This window comes from Odontesthes bonariensis, chromosome 2 (assembly GCF_027942865.1).
Source record: "Odontesthes bonariensis isolate fOdoBon6 chromosome 2, fOdoBon6.hap1, whole genome shotgun sequence".
NCBI classification, from domain to species: Eukaryota; Metazoa; Chordata; class Actinopteri; order Atheriniformes; family Atherinopsidae; genus Odontesthes; species Odontesthes bonariensis.
The window spans coordinates 43,521,669-43,544,741 of record NC_134507.1 but is presented as its reverse complement, the minus strand read 5'-3'; the positions used below and the strand labels follow the sequence as shown (position 1 = coordinate 43,544,741).

Below are 23,073 nucleotides of genomic sequence, written 5' to 3'. Positions count from 1 at the left end.
TATTTCACATATATATGTGTGTGTGTGTATATGAATTGCAGACATTTCCTTGTGCACAATGAAATGCTGATCACTTGTTGAACTGATGTAATCATCTAAATTCAGTGTTAACACAGAGATGTGCTTGACATCAAATAAAGGAGGCCTATGAAGATAATACATACCCCCCCAAATAAAAAAAGAAAAATATCAAATTACCATTGTGTTTTGCCATAATGCCAGAATAAGCATTGTTGTATATTGTGAGTGTAACTGGCAATTATTTAAACTTTTTTTTAATTAATAAGTGGTCCATACTACCATTCATCCATTTTCTTTACATGCTTAATCCAACACAGGGTCACGGAGGGGCTGGAGCCTAACCCAACTGTCTTTGGGAAAGAGGCAGGGTACACCCTGGATAGGTTACCAGTCCATCACAGAATGTTCCATACTTCAAGCCTATAATATTGCTGAGAAAAAGCAAAACGGGACATTTACACAAGCATGATGTATCAAATGTTGTTCAGGAAATCATCACTTTTGAGAACGAAAAATGAAAATCTGCTTTAAGAACTAACTGATAAATCAACATGTTGTTTCTGCTACATTTTTTGAAGCTTGTATAATAGGGATATAGTGCTCATCCGTATACCCACATTGCACTGAACTACTGTATTTGTTGAATATTTACAGTGTATTTATGTTCATGAATGTCAGTTTGATTAAGTGGAAACACAAATAGATGAGTAAGGGCTTTTCATATATATAATTTTTGCTTAGGTTGTGTCCTGTTATTATGCTCCCTCCCATTTGCACCATCACTGATAATGAAGAAAACGCAGCTATTTACATTTCACTAAAATGGAAATGTAGAGCGAGAAGATCCACAGTTTGTGATGTGCCACTGTGGACTGTAAGTAAAAAAAGGTTTTACTGAAACTGAGAGAAGTAACACAGCACATTTCTGGGTATAATGAATATATGATGACAAATAAATGTTAACAACAAAGACTGCAAAAGCTGCTGTAAAACATAAACTTTGATGATCCAATTTCTTGAAATTAATTTTAAAAGTTATTCAAAGACAAAAACTTGGTGAATACACTGACCTCAGAATCATAATGGTAAATGGTAAAGTTTCAAAGCAATGAAAATAAGATGAGGCATATTTTTATTCATGTCACAACTGTCATTTGGGAATGAATACAAAGCGTAGACAGATTCTATAAGATTCTTTAGAGATTCTAAAACAGTCATTAGGTAGAGTGGCATTTAGATCAGGAGTTAGTGTTTTTGATCCTAAGAGTGACTGTCTTTATGATGAGAGAGCAATTCATCTCCCATCTAAACCTTTACGGTCATGTAGAACTGCAAAGTCTTTGTAAGAAACAGAGCTGCCTTGATGTTACCAACACAATGGTATATCATGTCACCAAAAACATCACAGACTTTTAGAATATCAAAGTTGATGAAGCTCCAAGGACGTTTTCATATGGCAGAAGTGAGTTGAAAAGCATGTTTTGATTTGATGAAATATAACCAGACTGAATAGCTTTCTTGTATTTAGAATACATGAAAACACTTTTGCATTTGAAAAACATAAAGTGCAGGTAGAAATTAAAATGAGATATGTGATTAAGTGCCACATCAAAGTCATTTAAAACCACCGACTGTGACTGAATCCACCTTTTTATTCAAGTATGATGTCTTTCTCTGTATAACCGTTATTTCTCCTAGATCAAACTGGCATAAAGGTAGGTCTTGAGCGATCTGCTGATTAATGAAAGCCATCTTGCAAACACTTGCTGCAATCGAGAAGGCCAAAAACAGAAGAGTTGAAGGGCTACATTCTTATCATACCTCATTTCTTCATCTCAGTGTTTGTTGTTGCCTGTATGCGACTTGTTCTGTTTTATTCACTGAGAACATACTGTTGTATAACTTTATTGATTACTCTGCTTTGATGTTTGAATGTGTGCAAGAAAATGATTGACCGCAATTGTATGGCAGTAAAAATATGATCGTGCGTTTATGTGAAGCCTTTGATCTGTGATGAGACACAGCAGCATCATGTTTGGTATGAGAAATATATGAAGTGCTTCATCTTGCCCGTCCATACTTTAAAGCAGGGGTCTTCAACGTTTTTCAGGCCAGGGACCCCCAAACTGATGGAGACTTTGAGCAGGGACCCCCCCTACTATTTATATGGCATACAACTGTGTTTTATATTTAACGGGGCCTAGTGCCGTGTATAAACATAGCTACTCTGTTATTGTACATTCAATACTAAGCTATTCAAATAATACACAGGTTAATGTATTCATGTTTTTATTTTAAACATGTGCAAGGTACAGGGTGGCAGTGCCACTGCCATTTATAAACAAACATCTTGCATACAACACTGAGCTATTCAAATAACCCACAGATTTTAACTTTAAACATGCATGTAGATGGGACGATGAATCCTCAAACCATCTGTGGATGGCACACGTTTGCACACAATTTGTGAGAAAAAACTGTTTGAAAAAAATAAAATTAAAGAAATGTTAAAAATCGTCTAATCAACCAAAGATTTCGCGACCCCCCTGCAGTACCTCCGCGGACCCCCTGGTGAAGACCTCTGCTTTAAAGCCAAACAGGTCCTTTTATTTATTTATTTATTTATTGGGATCCCCTGTCACATTAGCCTCGTTTCCACTGTCACTATGGTTCGGGTCACTTCATATCGGTACGGGTCGCTTTGGGGTCAGCTTTGCATTCCCACTGTACAAAGGGGACCCTCAGGGGTGGGCGGAGTGTGTGATGAAGCGTCACTACGTTGATCGCTCTGAAGCTTCTTCAGCTTAATGCGACACCGGCTCGCGGTCCGGTTGAAACCACGCTCTGCCATTTTTGCGGCAATAAGCTGGAAAACTTGTGCTGTAGATGCCCTGAAGGCATTCCATGGGCCTAAAGCTAGACTCCTTATTTTCATTAACTAGGAGAGGGCAGAGAAAAGTAATTTGTATAGCACTCTGGAACCTAGCTAAAGACTCTAAAGAAGAGCAGACCATTTACCATGGGCCCTTCATCCAGGTCTCTCTGATTTTGGACTTGTCTCCCATCTTCACTTCTGACTGTTCCAACACATCATGAGCTGTTTGCTCTTTCCTTTGTGTTGATAATTAAAACTAGTTATCTTCCTATAGAATTACACTGTTTTTTTCCAGTTATGTTTCAGTGTAATTTAGTCAGTGGCTTGATTTAGCTGCAGGAAATGTTTTTGACTTAAGTGTCACATTTATGAACGTCCCTAGGATGTGACGGTGGAATATGGCCATGTGACCCCCCACAGCTGAGTCCAGAGGCCCATCTGTTGTCATGGTCGTTTTTCTTATGTTTCCCAATCTGCAAAAAACTTTTTTTGCAAAACATTTTTGTTTCCTTTAAAATGTTTTTGGTGCTGTTATGTTATTGTATAGAAACTTACCAAGTCTCAGAGGTTCAGAAGAAGTTTCGAGTGTTAAGTGCCACTTAACACTCAAAAGTCTCTGAAATGCTTCAGAGTGTTGCACTGCAGTGTACCTAACACTGTTTCCTGTTCTGAACCATGCTTTTTCTGCACACTCTCTTGAAAGTAGGATCCCTCCCTTTTGCATTTTGATATATATGTTTTACTTTTCCTCATCCCAAAAAAATATTGGGATGGTGTTTTACTGATTGTGTCTGTCAAATGAATATAAATTACCTAAATTACTACCTCAGGCAGCAGTGCCTGTTTATGTTTTGAATTTACAACATATTGTACAGGATATGGCTAATTTTTCCAAATTTCTTTGGTTTCTTTTTTCATTAGGGGATCCCCCTTATTCATGTTTACATATTACCATGCAGCTTTCTTAATAAATCACAGTTATCAACCCAAATCAACTGTTAAATGACTAATGTTTCAAAGTTAATTTGTGTAATAGCCAATAGATTTAGGAAAAGCTATCAGTGGCCTGTAGTTTCATGTCCACAGTAATGTGCTATAGCTCTAAGTCAGGGAACCTTTTTCTACTTAAACCCCACTGCTTCAGATTACAGACAGTATTATCTTTATCACAGTATAACAATTCTGTATTTTCATCAGTGACAACTCAGTTATTATGAGGAAGATTGACACACTTCTATGCATCCTACTGCTCCAAAATTTCCTTAAATGTGGATAAATCTGTTGGTGAAAAAAAAACCAGACAAATGCATTACATCCCTCCGTTTGAGGAGCCTGAAAAAATACAGTTTGGGTTTAGAAATCCACAAATTCAGACCATGAGCTGATGTTTTGTTGGGTTGTGTCCACTAAGCTGTTGACATAATAAAAAAGAAATTACTTTCTTTAATTGTTGTAACTTTGGCACATGGTTTTAAAGATTGAAAAAAAAAAGAAGTATAAATAGCCTTGCACTTCATTGCACTTCTTCTGATCCACAGACAGAAAAAAAAAAAGTGAGATACAATATTGGGAAATGTACATAAAAAGGTCCTCACTACTCTTATAGTAGTGTTCAACAGCTACACACTGCTTTATTGTTAAAGCTCCTGCTGTATTTTTGTATCACCCACTCACACCCACAGTTAAGTTGGGGTTAAACAGAGAGCAGTGCAGCCTCGCAGTCGAGCCTGCGGTGTTTCCTAACACTCCCAAAAGATTAGCTCTAATTAGAAAAACGTGAATATCTCAACATTTTGGGAAACGGTGGCTAAATAGTGAAAAAGTCGAAGATTTTTTAAAAAGAAAGAACTTGATTTATTTGCAAAGCTTTTATGGTGCATTCTATTGTTCTGTCTATGCTTTAGTCTCGATGCACACTATGACTGCCAGTGAGGACGAAACTGTTTCAGAGACACAAAGGAACTGCTCAAATTACACCTGTGACAATTACTACAGCAAGGCCTGCTGTCGGTGGGACAAAGGAGTGTTATTTAAAACTACTCACAGAATGTATGAAAAAAAATCAATTACCGCTAAAGCTTTGTTGCGTGTTTTAGGCTGTCTGGTATGTCAACATCAGATTAGTTGAATAGCACTGAAATGTTTTCTGTCTTTAAAATGACAAAATTACTTGTAATGCTATAAACACAGATGATCTTTGAGCTATACATTTGTCAATTTTCCATCTACATTCATAGAATGTCTTAATTTCAGAGTATTACAAGGCAACTTGGTTCTGGCCTGAGTAATTTCTGCATCACTGAAAAAAATTCAGGACCAGGAAGTTTTCTTGTTGCAAGGTTTGAACCTTGAAAACATCCAAGGATGCGGTCAACTGCTGAAAGCCATAAAATCTCAGGAAGCTGCACAACAATATTACTTGCTTCCACTAAAAACTCTAAAATGCAAGCGATTATATGTAAATGTAAAGCAGCATAAATTCATGTAAACGTGTTAAGAGAGGCCTGTTAAGGCGGAAAAGAAATGATTTTAGAGAAAGCTATTTACTAAGGTTCCTTCTTTGATCAGATATTTGTGTAACAGGCTTGAGCCTCTGTAGCTTTACATTCTGACAGTTTACGAGGCAAAGCAGCTGGCTACTTTAACTAATGTTAAACCACATTTATAAAGCAATATTTTCATAGATGGATTCGTCTACATTTGATACCTAAAGTTCATTGCTGCTTTTGGTCTGCCTGTGTGTTAACATGGCAATAATCAATTATGTCTGTGCCCTTTTTTCCAACAAAGACATGTTCCTATAGCAGCAAATTGCAAGCTTCAGTGATTACAGTACTGTGCAAACCAAACCAGGCCTTGTCTATTGCACTTTGCAAATGTGAAGAATTAGCATCTTCTCTAGCAAAAGAGATGTCACTGGTTGGAGAACATCAGGTCGGAATGCCGCAGATCAAAACAAACAGCAGTTAATCCCAATTATATATGGTCAGCTGTCAAAATTGTTCAGAGTTTAATTCTAATGTGTAAACTTCAACAGCTTTAAATGGATCATAATTGCTGGCAAAGTTAGTTTTCACAACACCATCAGCAACTATAAACACTCAGAATGTGAAAGGCACCAAGGATGTTGAACCAAAGGAATAAAGCTGGATATAAAATTCCATACTTGCAGTGAAAACGGCGCTCAACAAATTTTGAGCTCAGCTGTCAGTAGCTCCCTGCCACAGAGAGAATCTAAATCTATTTAGAGGGTTCAAGAACAGCTTGCTCTCTTGCTGTGGAACATAATCACCACATTTGTAAACGTAAAGCAGGGCTTTGAATATAACCATTCATTTTGAGTTACCGTGTTGTTATTCAGACATCAAGGCTCTCCAAGGCCTGCACTCTCCACAGCAACCCACCTTGTATTAGAGAACCTAAACGGCTTTGCCAGAAAGTGCCAAGCAGCCCTGGGTCCTAATAACAGCCCCACTAAAAGCCAACTTATAGCAATTACAGAAGGCTCTAATACTGTGATGGCTGTGGGTTATTCCTCTAGTTTATTTTTCTGTGTTAAAGGTAAAATATAGAACATTTCTATGACAAAATGTCTAAAAGCAACCTGAGAGTTACATTTTGTTTTAAAATATCAGTAGCAGAGAGCAGCGGCTAGAATAAGCTGTTTGTACATGTGCAAAATTTTGTGGAAGATGAGCACTATGTGATGAAAGGAAAAGAAAAAACTGTTCCTGAGAACCTTTACCCTTAGTTATATTTCTACATGTGAATGCAAGCAAGACTACAGCACAGCCTATGCTCAGTGATTCTGCCAGATGATATCACAGTTGCTTTATAATGTGTGGCTTTAGTTCATCTGAATGTCCTCTATCTATACCGCAGCTTTGAATATACAAAGTGGTTCACAACTAAAGAACTATAATTACAACTTACAACTAGAATTCCATCTTATCAAACAAAAAATGAGCAATTAATGTTACAGCTATTTCATTTCCAAATGATGATTTGTCAGGGAGAATGATTTCTGATTTCTCGGGTGAAATCAGGTGGATTTTCATCCACAGTCGGTCATGATGGCAACTCTCATGCTATTTTCTCAGCCTTCTGTCATTGTCTTGAATGAAGGACCACTAGTGGCAGAAATTGCATATTGTGTTAAAGGATTGAATGTGTCACAACCATAGTAACAGAGCAGGCATCGTAAACTTAATGGAATCTCAGCAAATCCTACAGAAAATCTAATCATTTCCTCCCTAGAAATAAGCTGAAATGTCACCCCATTATTCCACCAGGCTAGCTTGAACAATCTGTGGTGGGATTTGGTTTAAAGGGACATATTCATTTCTAACCAGACATTAAATATATTGACAGTGTTCCTATTTTTTCCCCGATATGAGGTAATGGAAACTGGGAAGCATTTAAAGGATCCCACTGAAGCTTGCTTTGTTGAAATGATGATTGGTATAGTGAGGGAAATGTTGGTGATTCTGTGCTGGTCTGTGAGCTCTCTGTGCATGTGAGTGTGTGGGAGGGCATGTGGTTGGAGGACTAACTTGTCTCCACAGCTCGATGCTTGTAGTAAAAATACACATAAAATATATATATATATAAATATATAATTAGAGCCACCTCTCGATTTACTCAATCATTTTCATCATCAATTTGTTCGTACCATTTTTTTGTCGTCTTACTGCTAATGCTGTCATGACAGTTGAAAAGAATTAACACCAATTAGAGCAATGAAATGTGGCACTAAGTGAGCGAAAAAGGGTAAGGAGGTTTAGCTATATGGTGTTGACTTCCTCTGAAAATGATTGAAAAGATCCACATCATCAGAAGCCGTCTTGATGGGAGCAGGGCGTCAAAACAAGGACACATTGCTCCGACATCATTGCTGTCAGAGTCATATGATTAACTGGTGGCATATACTTTCAATAGATTAACTGGAACAACAGTAAAATCCAAGTTTACTGTTTAACTGATAGTTTGGTGGATCTCTAAATATTTTTTTTTTTGTTATTGCTTTGTAGGGCAATCTCTGTATGCGAAAAGATTGTCTGTGTGTTTGGTGTTGTTCCCAATGGCTTCTTCAGTCCTAAAATGGAAGGTGTAGTACTGAAGCATATAACCCTAACCCTTATATATTTCTTTTAGCGAAATAAGGCTATCCTGCATAAAGCTGCAAGGGTTGGGAAGGAGTAAAGGAATGATTCAGACCCTACGTTTTTGCTAAAGTTTGGGCATAGATAAGAATCCATATATGAATCTAATATGTGCTAGATGATGTAATAACCAATATATTTTTATTGATCAATTTGAGCACAATTTCTTTCATTTCAAAAGGCAAAGTGACGGAGAGCCAAAAGGCAGGGTTTCTGTAACAAAAGCAAGCTTGTGTAACATTTTCAATTCAATTCAATACATTTTTATTCATATAGCGCCAAATACAACAAATGTCATCTCAAGGCACTTAGATAATAAAGTCCAATTCAAGCCAATTGGAATTCAATTAATTGTTCCTCATTTTCTGAGGAACTCTGTTTGATGTCATGTAAGCAAACCAAATTCAGGGAAATTTTAGTAAAATCTAGTTCTTGGATGCACAAATCTGCACAGATGATGAAAACAAGGGAGCATTAAAATCCATTGTGTCAAAAAAAAAACACAGATCTACATCTTCTACAGTAAATACACAGCTAAACTAACATCTTACCAGTGCAGTATCACCCATAACAGAGCTCAATGCCAAGTTATGACATCTGCCAAGATATCAATGTCCAGATTGGCATGACTAAAACAACAAAAATCATGGGCTGTTGCACACAGTTACAAACTATTTTCAAGGTTAGACCCAAGCGCTTATGTATTTAGGTGTAGTGATGTACTAGGCATCTGCTCACTCAATGTCTTTCCCACACTGGGTGGTAGATATTTAAAGAAAAACATGTCTGCCATCTTTCTGTGGAAGTTTATTAACCCTGAATATGGCAGTTATTTTCAGTGTTCATTGGTTTGAGAATTACATCCTTTTGTTTTTTAGAAAAACAAAACAAAACAAAGAAAAATGAAATTGGCTGCCATACAGCCCTTGGTGGTCATGTCACATGACATGTGCTGTAATTTGAAAGAACACATTTAACATAATCTTTTGAAGCTGAACCTGATGTTGGTCTGGTTGGCCACTCTATTCTTATCTTGGTCACGTCATGGTGGTCTATGATTGTCACTATAATAGACTTACAAAATGTGTTTATGTTAGTTAGCACATTATGTAAGCACATAATGTGTTAATAACACTACAGCAAAACAATAGGAGCAGAAGATCAGGTCTGCACATAGAAAAGGGATTTTCAACCATTCTTCTTTGTAAAACTGCTTTGGCTAAGTCATATTCTTAAATGACCCAGTGTGAATGGCTCTTCTGAGGTCATAACACTTTTGGGTGATATCTTCAGGTTTGTATACAGTGCCATTGTTATTACATATATAGTGCTGCTCGTTGAATGGACTGCATTTATGTAGCGCTTTTCTAGTCTTACTGACCACTCAACATGCTTTACACTACAGGCCACATTTATCCTTACACACACACATTCATACCATGCCTATCTATACTGTTATTTCTGTCTATGCAGTGCTTTTTTCCATCATACGTCGCCTTGCATTATCAAACATACATTTTTTGCAATGTGGGTTCAATATCCTTGTCAATTGAATTGAATTGAATTGAACTGAATTGAATTGAATATACTTTATTTATCACTTGCGGGAAATTCTTTCGCCACAGCGCTCCAGTGCACAGATTGCAAAAGATTAAATATAACAAGAGTCACAAAATTTAAAAAGACAAAATGACCCACACTGATATATAGACTGAGGAAATGAGGATGACTGCTCTATCTCCTGTGCCACAGCAGAAAAAAAAACATTTTCCTTATTCTGTTTGTCCTCCTTATTCCACCAAAACAACTCCAATTAAGCACCAAGACATGAGGTGCTGATCCTTTGAGTCCAGTGTCAGATGCAAAGTTGGGCTATCGGGATTAGAATTTGTTTACTCAGCCAGTCCCACAAATCCTCTTGTCATCTTTGTCATCTTCCACAAAACATTCCTGACCATTTTTAAAGTGTGGAAAGAGGTATTAATATCCTGAAAGAGTTTGGGACTACCATTTCCAGGAAGGAACATGTATGTGCAAGTGCTCTACTCTGCCCATTTTTTTGTTGAAAATAGGGCAACTTCTAGAAGTTCTTTTCAAGTATGATTGTAATGAAATATTAATTTGGGGAACAAGTCCATAAGTATGTATCACAAACTATTTAGGCATTTGGAGAGCAAAGTGTTTCGTCAAGGTCCAGTACATTCTATCTTGCAGGTTTAAGAAAAGTAACATGGATCTATTGCTAAATTTAATTTAATGGGCTCTTGCCCAAAGCTGAAATAACTACATTTACAGCACTGATGCTTACAGAATTAGAAACTTAGGACGCAGGCACAGAAATACTTTACAGACTCTTCTCCCTCTAAACACAACCTTCTCCAGCTCCTGCCCTCCAGCAGGCGATGCCGAACACTGCATACCCAAAGCTGACCTGATCCATATTCCACATATAAAACATTTATATGTATTGTGTAGACATTACTCATATACTGTATACACAGCATGTATAATGTGTGCTGTATCTATTGTTTATATTACATCTATATCAATACATTTACCAACACCAAAAGCCAGATAAAAATTCAATGCGAGTGTCGGGCCAATAAAAGTGAATTATGATTCTGATTCCAATTGTGCAGGTGAACATCAAAGTATCTGTCGTCCTTGCACCCCATTGCCATACATGAATGTCCTAGGATTTTCACTCAGATTCATTCAATACATGGACTCCTGCATGCAAAACCCCCACAAGTTGAATGCAAAATGCGGAATGTACAAATGAACTATATGTCTATGATGAAACTATCAATAATGCGTGATGCCCTGCTGTGCCAAAAATAAGCAGTCCTAAAAGACTTTTAACGGCCAAGCTATACTCAGTAACATGGCATTTTCAACTGCCATTGTCTGAATCAATTTCTAGACAGATTCATATATGGTTTACATCCCCCTGGCCTACAGAGGTTTCCTAAGTGCACGCTTGAGTTTCACATTCTGTTTGGCTCCTTCAGGTCCTCGTGTTGTCGTCTCCCTCCAACAGAAACAAAACCCACCGTATTATCAGCTATTTCATCAGCCTGATTTATATTTTCCAAAATAACCGTTCCTTCAGTTTCTCAAAAGGCTGCTCTTTTACGAAAACACAATGAACAAGGTCACTCAAACCAAGTGCAGCAGCTTGACACTATGCGACTGTCATATTCAGTCTGTCTAATGACATCACTGGCGAACACTTAAAGCACATCTCCCCTAAGGCTGCTCAATATAATGAACGCTTAATTTGGTCAACAAATGTTGAGCCTGTATTTTTAAATTGTGGTGATTTGAAGAATTTTTTTAAAAATTGGAGGGGGGAATTCACAAAACCAGAAATGTCTTATAAATCATATTTTATAGGCATGTTTGCATTTATAGATTCAATACTGATTAAATATTTGAAGTTGTGTTCTGATTCAATTTGATAATATTGCGTTGTTTTATTGTGGGAATTTATTTTATCAGTTCAATTGATTGTCTTTTCCCTGACCTTCAAGCAGCAATTTTTCTTCTTTTTCTTCTTGCCACAATGTGACATGACAGTTAAAATGTTATTTGTGTCCGAATTCCCGCTGGTCCAGAATATCTACAGTTATCACCTTAGTAAAGACCTTTTTTCCCCCATCATTTAGTACAAAATACAATCAGAAAAATACTAGTTTTAGTTTAAAACAGATTTGAATAGATACTGCAACGAAAATCATACTACTTTCTTACATATAGTATTCTTCAGTTCTGAATGTGTGATATTTCAGGTATTTCTTTTCTTCTCCTCAACCATTGTATATTGCTAAGAGGCAAAGACGCTGCATCCTCAATCTCTTTCCCAGGCGGGAACTCAGCAGCACAGCTTGCGAAGCCTGGGTCCTCTTTAGTAGCTCCCTTTTTAGCCTCCTTTTTACCTTTCTCAAACAATGGGTCCTGCGCCACTCTAAGCAGCATCCCCCAAAACACAGAGTGAATAAAGTTAGTCCAACATGTAGCCCTTAAACCCACCTCGAGACTGCTGCCGGGCAGCCACACTGCAGATTTGTTTGTTAATAGTCCAATTAGATAATTGCCATCTTTCACTCCTTTTGCTCTCTGTTTCCCATAAAAGCATGAATGGCACTCAAGGAGGGGTGCAGCTTGAAGAGGGCTTCTGGCCAGCTAAGGTGACAAGAAGGGCCAGAGAATGTTCCTTGCACTAGGCCGCTGGTTTGAATTGAATCATTGTGGCCTAATCAATGGTCTTATTGGATTACTGGTCACTGCTGTGTTGAGAGATATTGTTGCACTGACAATGAAAATAGCTAAGAGTTGGCGGTTGGGTGGGTGGGAAGTGGGCTGAAGGGTGAGTAGTGAAGAGAGGCAGGGGCCATTCCAGGGGTATGCATGTGAGTGTAGACAGCCTAAGCACTAATGACAAGTTCTGTTCCCCCTTTTTGTCTTTTCAATACACGCAGGTTAAGATTATCAGAGCCGAGTATGGCTTTTCGGGTGCTACCACTGTGATACTGACATGCTAACAGCCTGGACCTCACTGTGTTGCTCTCACTGGACGGCAAAGGGAAAAAAAGGAAACTTTAATACAATTCTAATAGCAAAGGAGTCCAGCATTGCTGAAACTGACCGGGTTTTCGGTGCCTTCATAAAGGGTTTGTTAGGCATTCTTTTAGCCCCTCTCTCTCTCTCTCTCTCTCTCTCTCTCTCTCTCTCTCTCTCTCTCTCTCACTCTGGCTCTCTCCCTGTGCCTCTTGCCTACAATAGCATAGCGGTGAGATCTGCACATTGCAGAATTCCGTTGATTGCCAAGAAAGCCAAAGGGAAAAAACAGGATCAAAGTTCGCTGACATGCTGTGACAATCAGGTGTGCTGTTAAAAATCGAGGGGAAAATGTCAGCTTCTGTTCTGCAGATGGAGCAATGAAGCACCTGGGAACTTTTTTTGGCTTTGGAAGACTCATATTTCTGTGATTGTATGCATTCAGGGATGCTTGGTTGCAAGACAAGACCGGTCATTTGTCTTGATTCCCTGGGCTGAGAGCAGGCAAACTGAGGGGGACGGGACAAGCAAACCCCTCTATCAGGACCTGCTCTATTTCCACAAACAATTTAGCGTATTCATGAGGTTACGCAAATGTGGAGGCAGCAAAATTACCGTAATCAGTTGAAACAGCGAGTGCACATCCATGGCTCTGATTATTTGGAGATCATCTATCAGCCTGATGTCTATGTAACGAGGAAAGGGGGGCATTGAATTACTGTTGAGTTTCACTGAGAAGTCTATGATCATTGGGCAAGAGAGTTTGGTCAGTGACAATAAGGCTTCTTGGTTGTGCGACAGAGGTATTTAGCCAAACATTAGATATCTGACTCTGCTTTGTTGAAAGGTGCAGTTTTGAAACTACACCTACACTGTTCAGACGATCCACAGTGCCACATTCTCCATAATCTCCCTTTTTTCACCTGACAAAAGGGAAAAAAAGAGCTGGCTGCGCTGCACGTCTAAAAGGATAAACTGAGCATGGAGGTCAGATACAACCAAGAGACAGAAGCGATGGTGCTGAAGAACGGACTAAAGGAGGGGAAGGACGGCAAAGATTCCCAAGGCAGTTTGTCCAAAAATTTTCTCAAGGAGCAGCAGGACTCCTTTTCCCCCTCTGGGACCATGGACAACTGCGAGAAGAACAGGGGGAGCACAGGGGACCCCGATTACTGCCGGAGAATTCTTGTCCGAGGTAAAGCTTTTTCTTAAGGGCTTTGTATTATTTCATAGCTCCAATAGTTTAATCTGAGATTATGAGAAAGTCTGTTAGATTTAGTGGTATTTACAAATGTTGAAAATCTAAATATCTTCTTAAACAAAGCTAGAGTATGAAGCTCAGTAGCATTAAATCAGTGTTATTAATATTAATATTCAATCCATGTGGAAAAACTGTACAGAAAGGGAATCTTGTTCACAAAATTTCCTTTTCCATTTTTTTCTATTTCTTTTTACTTTTCAGTTGATGTTTCCTTATTGATATTGAAGAAAAGTTATCTTTGGGAACACAGTGATGCATTCATTTTATACTTTCATTTCCAACATTAAATAAAAATATCTAAAGATTACAATTAACAATTTTACTGATGTACCTTTAAATGTGTGCAAGCCCATGCTTACAGGACACTATATTTTACATTACCCTTTCAGGGTGATAAATATTAGAACATTTTATGTTTAATCAGAAAAAGAAAATAGCACGTTCCTGTAAAATATACTAAATTTAAGCAAATCATACATTAAGTTTATAAATGTCAATTGTTAATAGAAGAACGTATTCAGTTTCCTTCATGCAGAGCTTGTTGAATCCAAAGCGTGTAAGCAATGCAACTATACATAAAACAACAGTGAAAACAGAGGGTTGCTCATACCAGATGCACTTAAACTAAATTCATCTGGAAAATAAAATCTAAAGTCTTTTCCTTATAATTTTTATTGGACATCCTTCCTTTCATGTTTGGGATTTTTTTGTTATCAATAATTTCTGATGAATTCATTATTTGCAGCTCTGCAACCACTTTTAGGGCTTTATGACAGCACGATTTGAATAAAGGTTAATTAAATACTGATTATACCAGAAATAGCTAACAGTCATTGCAGAGATTAGTTTTTATTACTGTAATAGAATTTTAATTGCCGCACTCATTTGTTTTTTTGTAGTAGTTTAGATGAGTGAATGGAAATGGAGACAGCATATTGAAGTCACTTTTATATTTGTGTCATATCACTTATTTGTTGTACAAATACGATCAAGTTGTTTTTTTTAAATACTAATTTTCTGTTCATTATATTTACACTGGACAAACATTTTTCATCTTAATAATTTAGAACATATAATGTAAGAAGGAAACTCACAGATTTCCAAAGTAGGTGCCTATCATGTTACACTTTAATTAATATATCATTATTAATTAGCAGTATGTGTAGGGTTATATCAATAATAATAAAAAATAATCATGATTATAATAATAATTGTGAAAAACTTGCTTGCACCTGGGGATATATTCAAGTGCTCTTTGTTGCAGATGCTAAAGGCTCTATCCGAGAGATTATTCTGCCGAAGGGTTTGGATTTGGACCGGCCAAAGCGAACTCGCACCTCCTTCACAGCAGAGCAGCTCTATCGTTTAGAGATGGAATTTCAGAGGTGCCAGTACGTGGTTGGAAGGGAACGGACAGAACTGGCCCGTCAGCTAAATCTGTCTGAAACTCAGGTATTTTTGCATCCCACTTATACTTACTGGATTTAAAGATAATTCATTGTTTTGCGGTAATCTGGAATGCCTTGTTTGTGCAAAAGACCAAAAAGCTTTCTTTTGTTTTTAACTGTAATAATAATAATATTAGTGATAATAATAATGACCACGATAAATTTAAGTTTAGTAAGTAATAAGTCATTTCTATTTTACCTTTTATGCACATCAATTTTTATGAGCCTCCAAAAAATCTTGGGACAATGCATTTGTCCTACTTGCTTCTTCAGAGAGGAAGAGGAATTTTCTATGTAACTAAATTAATTTGATTTAATTAATCACAAAAATGATTCTATAAGGTTCAGATAAAGTAATGTATCTAGATTTTTTTAAATTTAATGCTGCAATTGATTTTTATCTATGTAGTTTAATGATAAAGATTCAGATACATTCAGTTCGTATAACACAGATAGAAAACAAAAAAATGAGTTTCAATACATGAAAAAGTAAATGAATAAATAAAGCCCTCTTTTTCATGTATTGTAGAAAAAAAAATTAATTTCAATTTGAATCAGATTCCAATATATTTCTCATAGTATGCATCTCGAAAGGGATAAGTAAGGTTTTTTTATGAATGTGTTGATAGTGTCACAACAGGTTATGTGCTTTGTGTATGATTCTATTCGCTGTGACGAAAGCTGCCAGAATAGGAAAGGAGTAAAGTACTAATGCCATACATGTGGGTTCAGGATTGTCCGCTGTGGTTAACGTGCATTTGCTTAATGCCTGACACCAGTCCACAACATTTGATCCAGTCCATCTTTGTGGCATGTGCTACCTGTTTGCCACTGCTTTAAAGCTATGGTGCATTTTCAGTTTCTGTTTCACTTACTTTATTTTAACAACCGTGCAAAGCACCTAATGGCGCCACAATCAGCGACATCGTCTTGGTCTTTGTTGTTAATGTGTTGTGGCTTTCAACACAGCTGAATGAGGCTGACCTTGAGAGGAGGTCTGCAAGAGGTCAACCTATTCCAACAAAATGACAAACAACAGCAAACATACTGTTCCTTTCATTAGCAGCCATGTCAGGTTATGTCAATATTCTAATGATTTGTGTTCACTTGTTTTTCCATCTTAATGTTTCTCTTTTTCTTGAAATTGTTACTTTATACCAGATAAATCCTAAAGTTTTGAGACTGAAAATGTTCGATAATACAGAACACAACCTTCACGACCTCCTTCCTCAGACGGGACAAAAGCTTCGAAAAGATTTTTAATAGCATTGTGGTGAAATGAAGGTTTTGTTCGCTGGCACTAAGAGATCGTTACATTAAATAAATAATGACAGCCATTTGCCGTCAACGCCTAATCATCTTTGTTTGAACTACCAGCTCCAGCTTATTCTATACTTTGGCCAGAGAATGGTACCTCTAAATGAAAGATGTTTCTTTAAAGCAGTCTTTAAGTCACAAAGACGTGCAATGGCTGGGCTTCTTCTCTTGATGTGAGATGGCTCCTGACAGCTTGTGATGTGTTAAACCACCAAACTGAAGAGAAGAGAAAAATGATTGTAATGTGATTGGACCAGCAGCAGAACTGAGCTGGAGGCTTGCTGCTGATTGGTATATTTTCTTTTCCATATGAAAACAGTCAGGTGTGTTAACAGGACTTTATTGCAGCCAGGATCCACAGAACAGTTTGTATCCTGTTATGACAACTATGTAAAATGTGATTTTGATTTAGTAAGCCTGTTAAATGACCTGGTGGAATCTGAAAGTACAGGGGTTGTGTTTAATGAGTTTTATCATTTATAGATTAAAAAGTAAAACAGGAACAGTAGGTGGTGAACAGTTAATCAGATGTTCTTTTCTCTAAAGGGTCTCTGAAATAAATTTTTAAAAGGAAGTAATAAATTGGTGTTTTTTTGGAATAGCTTTTTTAACAACAGTATTTTGAATTATTGGGGTTATATCCTCATTACAGGTTGCAGTGAATGCCAGGGGGATAGTTAAGAGATTGATTGTGAATGTTCACAAAATGAAGATTTGCAGCAAACCTAACTTTGTGTAAATGTGTAACTTTAAAAAGTGTAGTCATCTTTTTTTAACCTTTACTTTTCTAGTGAATTGTTTGTCAAGAAAATGTCATAGAACAGTGAAAAAAATACTAAAATATCCCAATCTCAAGTTGCTTTGTCCAACCAAAAAATCTGTGATTTTAATGTGTTCAATTTACAATGATTTCAAATAGCTACAAGTCGCAGGTCTTTTCATATATGAGAGCGTGATGACAGGGTCTGACAATGAAATTATTGTCAAATTACTAGAATTACTTTTCTGTCAATCTCCACTTATTATTGCAAATTCAAATGAAAATCATACATATGCAGAGTTTGCTTCTTCTCTCCGTGTATTTGTGTATTCTCTACAAATACTTTAGCTACCTCCCACAGCCCTAAAACATGCATGCGCGGTTAAATGGTGATTCCAAATTGACCTTAAGAGTGAGTGTGTGTGGCTGTTTGTCTCTGTGTTGACCCTGTGGATGGACTGCTGACATGTCATGGTTGTTCTACGCCTCTGGCTCGATGGTGGCTGGGATAGGCTTCAGCCCCCGCCCCCCCCCCCCCCCCCCCCCCGCCAGCCAAGGATGCGACAAATCTGATTAACAACATAATCACTGTACATGTACATGTACACTGACAATTCTATAGAAACTGATGGAATAATCGGATCTCAATTCATGCATGAGCCTTTTGTTGTATCTGAGGCTGATTACGTTAAGAGGTGGTTCATTTCTGGCTATCTTTAAGCAAAGTTTGACTCAAAATGAAATCACTGCATCTTCTGATCACTCACTGCCTACAGTCATTATCTGATGCATGTGTATGCACTCATTTCTTTGCGTAAACATCCCTGCATAAATAGCTGCCATACATTAGTGAATATTTAAAGGAATGTGTTATAATTAGGAGGGGACAGTTCACTACCTTTGATTTTACAGGAAAAGCCTTTGTAAAGAGCCATTATCTTATTCTGTGAAAACAGACTGTCACATAGTTCATTGTACAATTAGCTCCCCGTACTGAGAGTATTGTTAAACTATTATCGGCAGCTTTACTGAATATTAATTATTGCAGATCAACTTCCTCCTATTTTACCATTATGCATAGAGTTACTTATTTTTATATCTGTGACACAAACACCTGAACTATATCATATGAAATGACTCTTTTTATTTCTGTTATCTGTGTTCCTCTTCAGGTGAAAGTGTGGTTTCAGAATCGCCGCACTAAGCAGAAGAAGGACCAGGGAAAGGACTCTGAACTGCGTTCAGTGGTTTCTGAAACGGCTGCGACCTGCAGTGTGCTAAGACTGCTGGAGCAGGGGCGGCTGCTGACGCCTCCAGGTATACCAGGCCTCCTGCCCCACTGTGGTGGTGGCTCTCTGAGCTCTGCCCTGCGCCCACCACCCATGAGCATGAGCAGCAACGGAAGCAGTAGCAGCAGCAGTGGTGGCAGCACTGGTACAGCGGGCGGCAGCCCCCCGCTACCTGCTGTTACCAGCTCAGGAACAGTGGCAGGCCTGCAAACCTCACCAGCGGCTCACAGCCTTTTCAGCTTCCCCATGCCGTCCATTCTAAGTGGTGTTGCCACCCGAATTTCCTCCAACCCCCTGTCCATGGCTGGCTCACTGGCTGGCAACCTGCAGGAACTTTCCGCACGTTACCTGAGCTCCTCTGCCTTTGAGCCTTACTCACGGACCAATGGCAAAGAAATCATAGACAAAAAAATTCTGGAATAATGTTTTTTTTTTTATCACAGTATGGATTCCCTTTTCCTCTGGATGATTTGGTTGTTCGGCTGTTATTGTGTTTGTTTGGTTTTGCCCAGTGTCTGTCTGTCATCTGTCGGTGTCATGTTCAGTAGCAGCTCAGTATTCCTGACAAACAAACACCAACACAAGCTTATTTAAAAGGTTTTTGCACATAATGCTCTTTCAGGATTTCATGACAAATAATTACAAAGGGTGTGGAAAGTAATGAGGAATCTTTCAGGATTTCTGTTAAAGAAATATTTTGTCTATTATTCCAAAATAACTACACACACATATGCCCTTAGGATAAAAACTAGAAAAGCTCCACCGCAGCAGAAGCAGTGCTACATTGTTGCTAATCAGGATGTCTTGAAATGGTGGCAGAGGGATTGTACCTTTCTGAACCATGTTTTTACTTGTCATTGTGTTGGGTAAATACATGCATTGAGCAGATGTAGAGAAAGAAAGCAAAATATCAAACTCCTGAGCAGCAGTCTCTCAAATCAAATTAGTAAATCGATGCATACAAAAATTAGAACGCAGCAATATAAATGAACGAGAAAGGTTGATTTCTTGATGTATAATTGAGAGAGGGGAAAAATGCCTCTCTGTGAAGGTCACTGCAAGGCCAGTGTTAGCTCAAAACCCTGTGCTTTTGATGTGTGATCAATTTGCATATGCAAATGCTTCTCAAAGCTCAACTTATAAAACGATCTTTTATAATTGAATTTGTTTTAAGTTTGGACCAAACCAAAGGATATTCCAGAAAAAGTGTTGTCATACAGTATGATAGTGATATTGTTCAGTGCTGTTTGGTTGACCTATGATTTGGTGAGGATTATAAACATTTTACAGCAAAAGTCTTCACTTGGTGGTGTTTTTGTCTTCAAGATGCAGTACCTGGCTTTTTTGTTTGTTTTCCTTCTGTGGATTTAGTACTGCTGTGAGCTCTCAGAGTTTTGGTGTACAGTTTCTTTTCTGTGCAGGAGCTACGTGCATGAATGAGTTGCTAAGGGAAAAAAAGACATTACAGCATCAGTGAGCAACTTACTTTGCTGAACAGTACAAAATGAAAAGTTTTTTAATCATCAAGACGATTCAATTGCCTTTCCTGTGAAAAATGATCAATATCCACAAGTTTCATGAGATATGTGAGCAGACTGATGCATGAGAAGAATGGATTGCATTATTGTTGTATAAAAATACCGAATTGAGAATTGTACCTTAAAGTTGTTATTTTATTGTAAATTATTCAACTCTGTAATTAATAGATTATTAGTATATTTGGAAAATAACGAATGAGTGAATGTATTAGTTGGGTTGAGGAATCAATCAAAAGCTCTGTGGTGCTGTTGTTGTGAAATATCTTGAAATTTGTGAAACGTGTGGTACAAATGTGCACATGTATTATGTATATTACTACAAAGATAAGTGTGTTTTTCATTTTGTTTCATACGTGTTGATACAAATGAAGTTGTGATAAATTTCATGACTGTTACAACTCTTATAAACCAGCTTTATATGTTTATTCCTTATGTGGCCCGCTGATGAGATTGCATTCATACTTTAATTAATATTGCAACATTTGCACACATTGAGCTTGATTGGCCAACTTTTCAGAATAGAAAAATAACATATTGGATTAAGAGGTTCCACAAAGAAATAGTAGAGACAACACACTGTGATTAATAGAAAACAAAGGTAGATTTTACTATAGCAATGAATTATTTTCTGTCTTTAAAATCTCACAAAACAGTGAAAAATGCAAATTGTAGTCTCCAACCTGTACTGAGAGTTCCTAGAGATTCAATTTTGGGCAAAGCAGCAAATTCGCACATTGGAAAGACCCAGGAATCAGTGAATAATATGTTTTTATTAATTAGAAATAAGAAAATAAAAAAATAAAAAAATCCATGGGTCGCTTTACCATCGATCAGGAACCTCTCTGTTTCCAAAGCTGTGGCAGTCAGAGGCACCCTCTGCCTTTGTCTTTCCTCATAGAACAGTGCTCAACAGTGAGATATCTGTTGACCAACAAATAAAATGGTCAGTTACTTGTTATAATTCTTGATTATTCACAGTACGCTAGCTAAAGTGGAATTCCATGTGCAACTGGGAAAAATAAAATCTCTCAGTTCAGCATTCACAAAGACGATAACAGAATATCTATGTTAACCTAATCTTCCTCAGTTACCGTAAACTCACAACAATGAGGCTCAACTGCAATTTTAAGCACCGGTCATACTCATAATCTGTAATGTATTAATACAGAACTACAAGGTTATAAGCTGACTTTTTCCACTGAACTATCAGAATATGTGACACTACAGCGTTGGTGTGTTGTGTAACCTTTGCTGGTTAAGGCATCAGAGACAACACATCTGTTTAAGATCTCCAAATCACTGAAGTCCATCAGATTCTAATACAAATGGTATACAATAGGAAAAAAACAAATCAAACAAATTTTGATGATCAAAACAGCAACTGATCAAGAATGTGCTTGATGGGCCTATAGTGAGAACTGAAGTATAGAGCATCAGTACAGTGCTGATATATTGGAGTTTCTTTTGTGTTTGCCCAATTCATTATAGCATTATGGCATTATTCATTATGGGCATGTTATGGGAAATACTGGGAGAGTAGTTCTTTGTAAAAATTTCATTCAGTTTCATTGTACCTCCTTTGCCAGAGAAATCAGACACACAGACAGCCGCAGTCTACGAACAGAAATACAGAGGCTCTTTTATGTGCAGAGCCAAACCAATCCTCCCCACTACATCTTGGGAACATCCCTGGAGCAATGGAAAAAAAAAAAGAAACCATTACATTCACGCCTCCTCTCCACCTCAGATAGCTACCCCCACCCTTTTTCTTCCTTTACCCTTAGTCCAATTAGAGGGAGGTTGGGGGTGGGTGGTGTGGGGTTGGGGGTAGGAGCTTGAATGTGTCTACCCATGTGTGTATGTGCGCACAGGGCGGTCATCGCTGAAGACCACCAACACATTTTATATTATCACATGGTCTCTTCTTTAAGCCAGGATCTTAGAAGGTAAATGAAAGGGTACATCCTGTCTTGTACTTGCCATGTGCTTTGCTGGTCTTGTCCTTTCTTCAACATACAGTGGGTCTAGGGATTAACCTGCTAACAAGTCTTACCAAACAAGTGACCCTCTTGTAACACACTGATTCAACAACTTTGAGCACTGCAGTGCAACAAATCTATTGGATTTCTTTCAAGACACCCCAGGTCCTTCAAAAAGCAACAAAGCTTCATCACTCTTCTTGAAAGAATGATTAATCCCATTAAGGAAACAAATGAGTATAAAGGTGGAAAAGGCAAGTGTTTAATTTGAGTTTTCTGTTAAACCAATAAATACGTGTAATTTAATATTTTTTTTAAATACTACAATGTTTATTTTTCATTTGTAGCATCCTTTCTGGTATGTTGAAGGTATGAATGTTTTACCTTAAAATTGCTAAATGATTTCTCTGTTTATCTAACATATCACCAGTATTACTAATAATTGCATATGACTAACAAAAATTTAATGAATGAATGTATGAATTGATTAATTAGCTAACTTTATTGTCATTATACACACGGTACTGTGAATTTCTAAAGGACTTCTCTCATGGTAAAATAGAATAAAAGTAGAAAAGTAGAAGCGCAGAAAAAAATGTATTCCTATAAACAAGAAAATAAAAAAATAAAAACTTAAAACTTAAAGAGGCCCCAGCTGTATGTTTTAAAAAACAACAAATTCCAGGGCAAATAAAGTGACTGAAGTGCCATATAAACATGTAAGTTAAAATTTTCTTCAGTCTTTAAACCAATATATTTAGTGTTCAGTGAGGGAGGGTGTGAGGGAGACCTCATCTCGGAGTTAAAAACTGTTCCTGAGTCTGTTGGTTTCATTTTTTATTGTTGTAAACTGCTTACCAGAA

General features: G+C 37.5%; 1 protein-coding gene across 1 annotated transcript; it reads left to right on the top strand.

The window, feature by feature from the left end:
- The first annotated feature begins 12,877 nt into the window (after positions 1 to 12,877).
- vax1 (ventral anterior homeobox 1) lies at positions 12,878 to 22,032 on the top strand. Its single transcript, XM_075482067.1, has 3 exons — positions 12,878 to 13,813; positions 15,144 to 15,331; positions 18,577 to 22,032. The coding sequence occupies exons 1-3, from the start codon at positions 13,600 to 13,602 to the stop codon at positions 19,114 to 19,116; spliced, it is 942 nt and encodes a 313-aa protein (XP_075338182.1). The 5' UTR covers positions 12,878 to 13,599; the 3' UTR covers positions 19,117 to 22,032.
- The last annotated feature ends 1,041 nt before the right edge of the window (positions 22,033 to 23,073 follow it).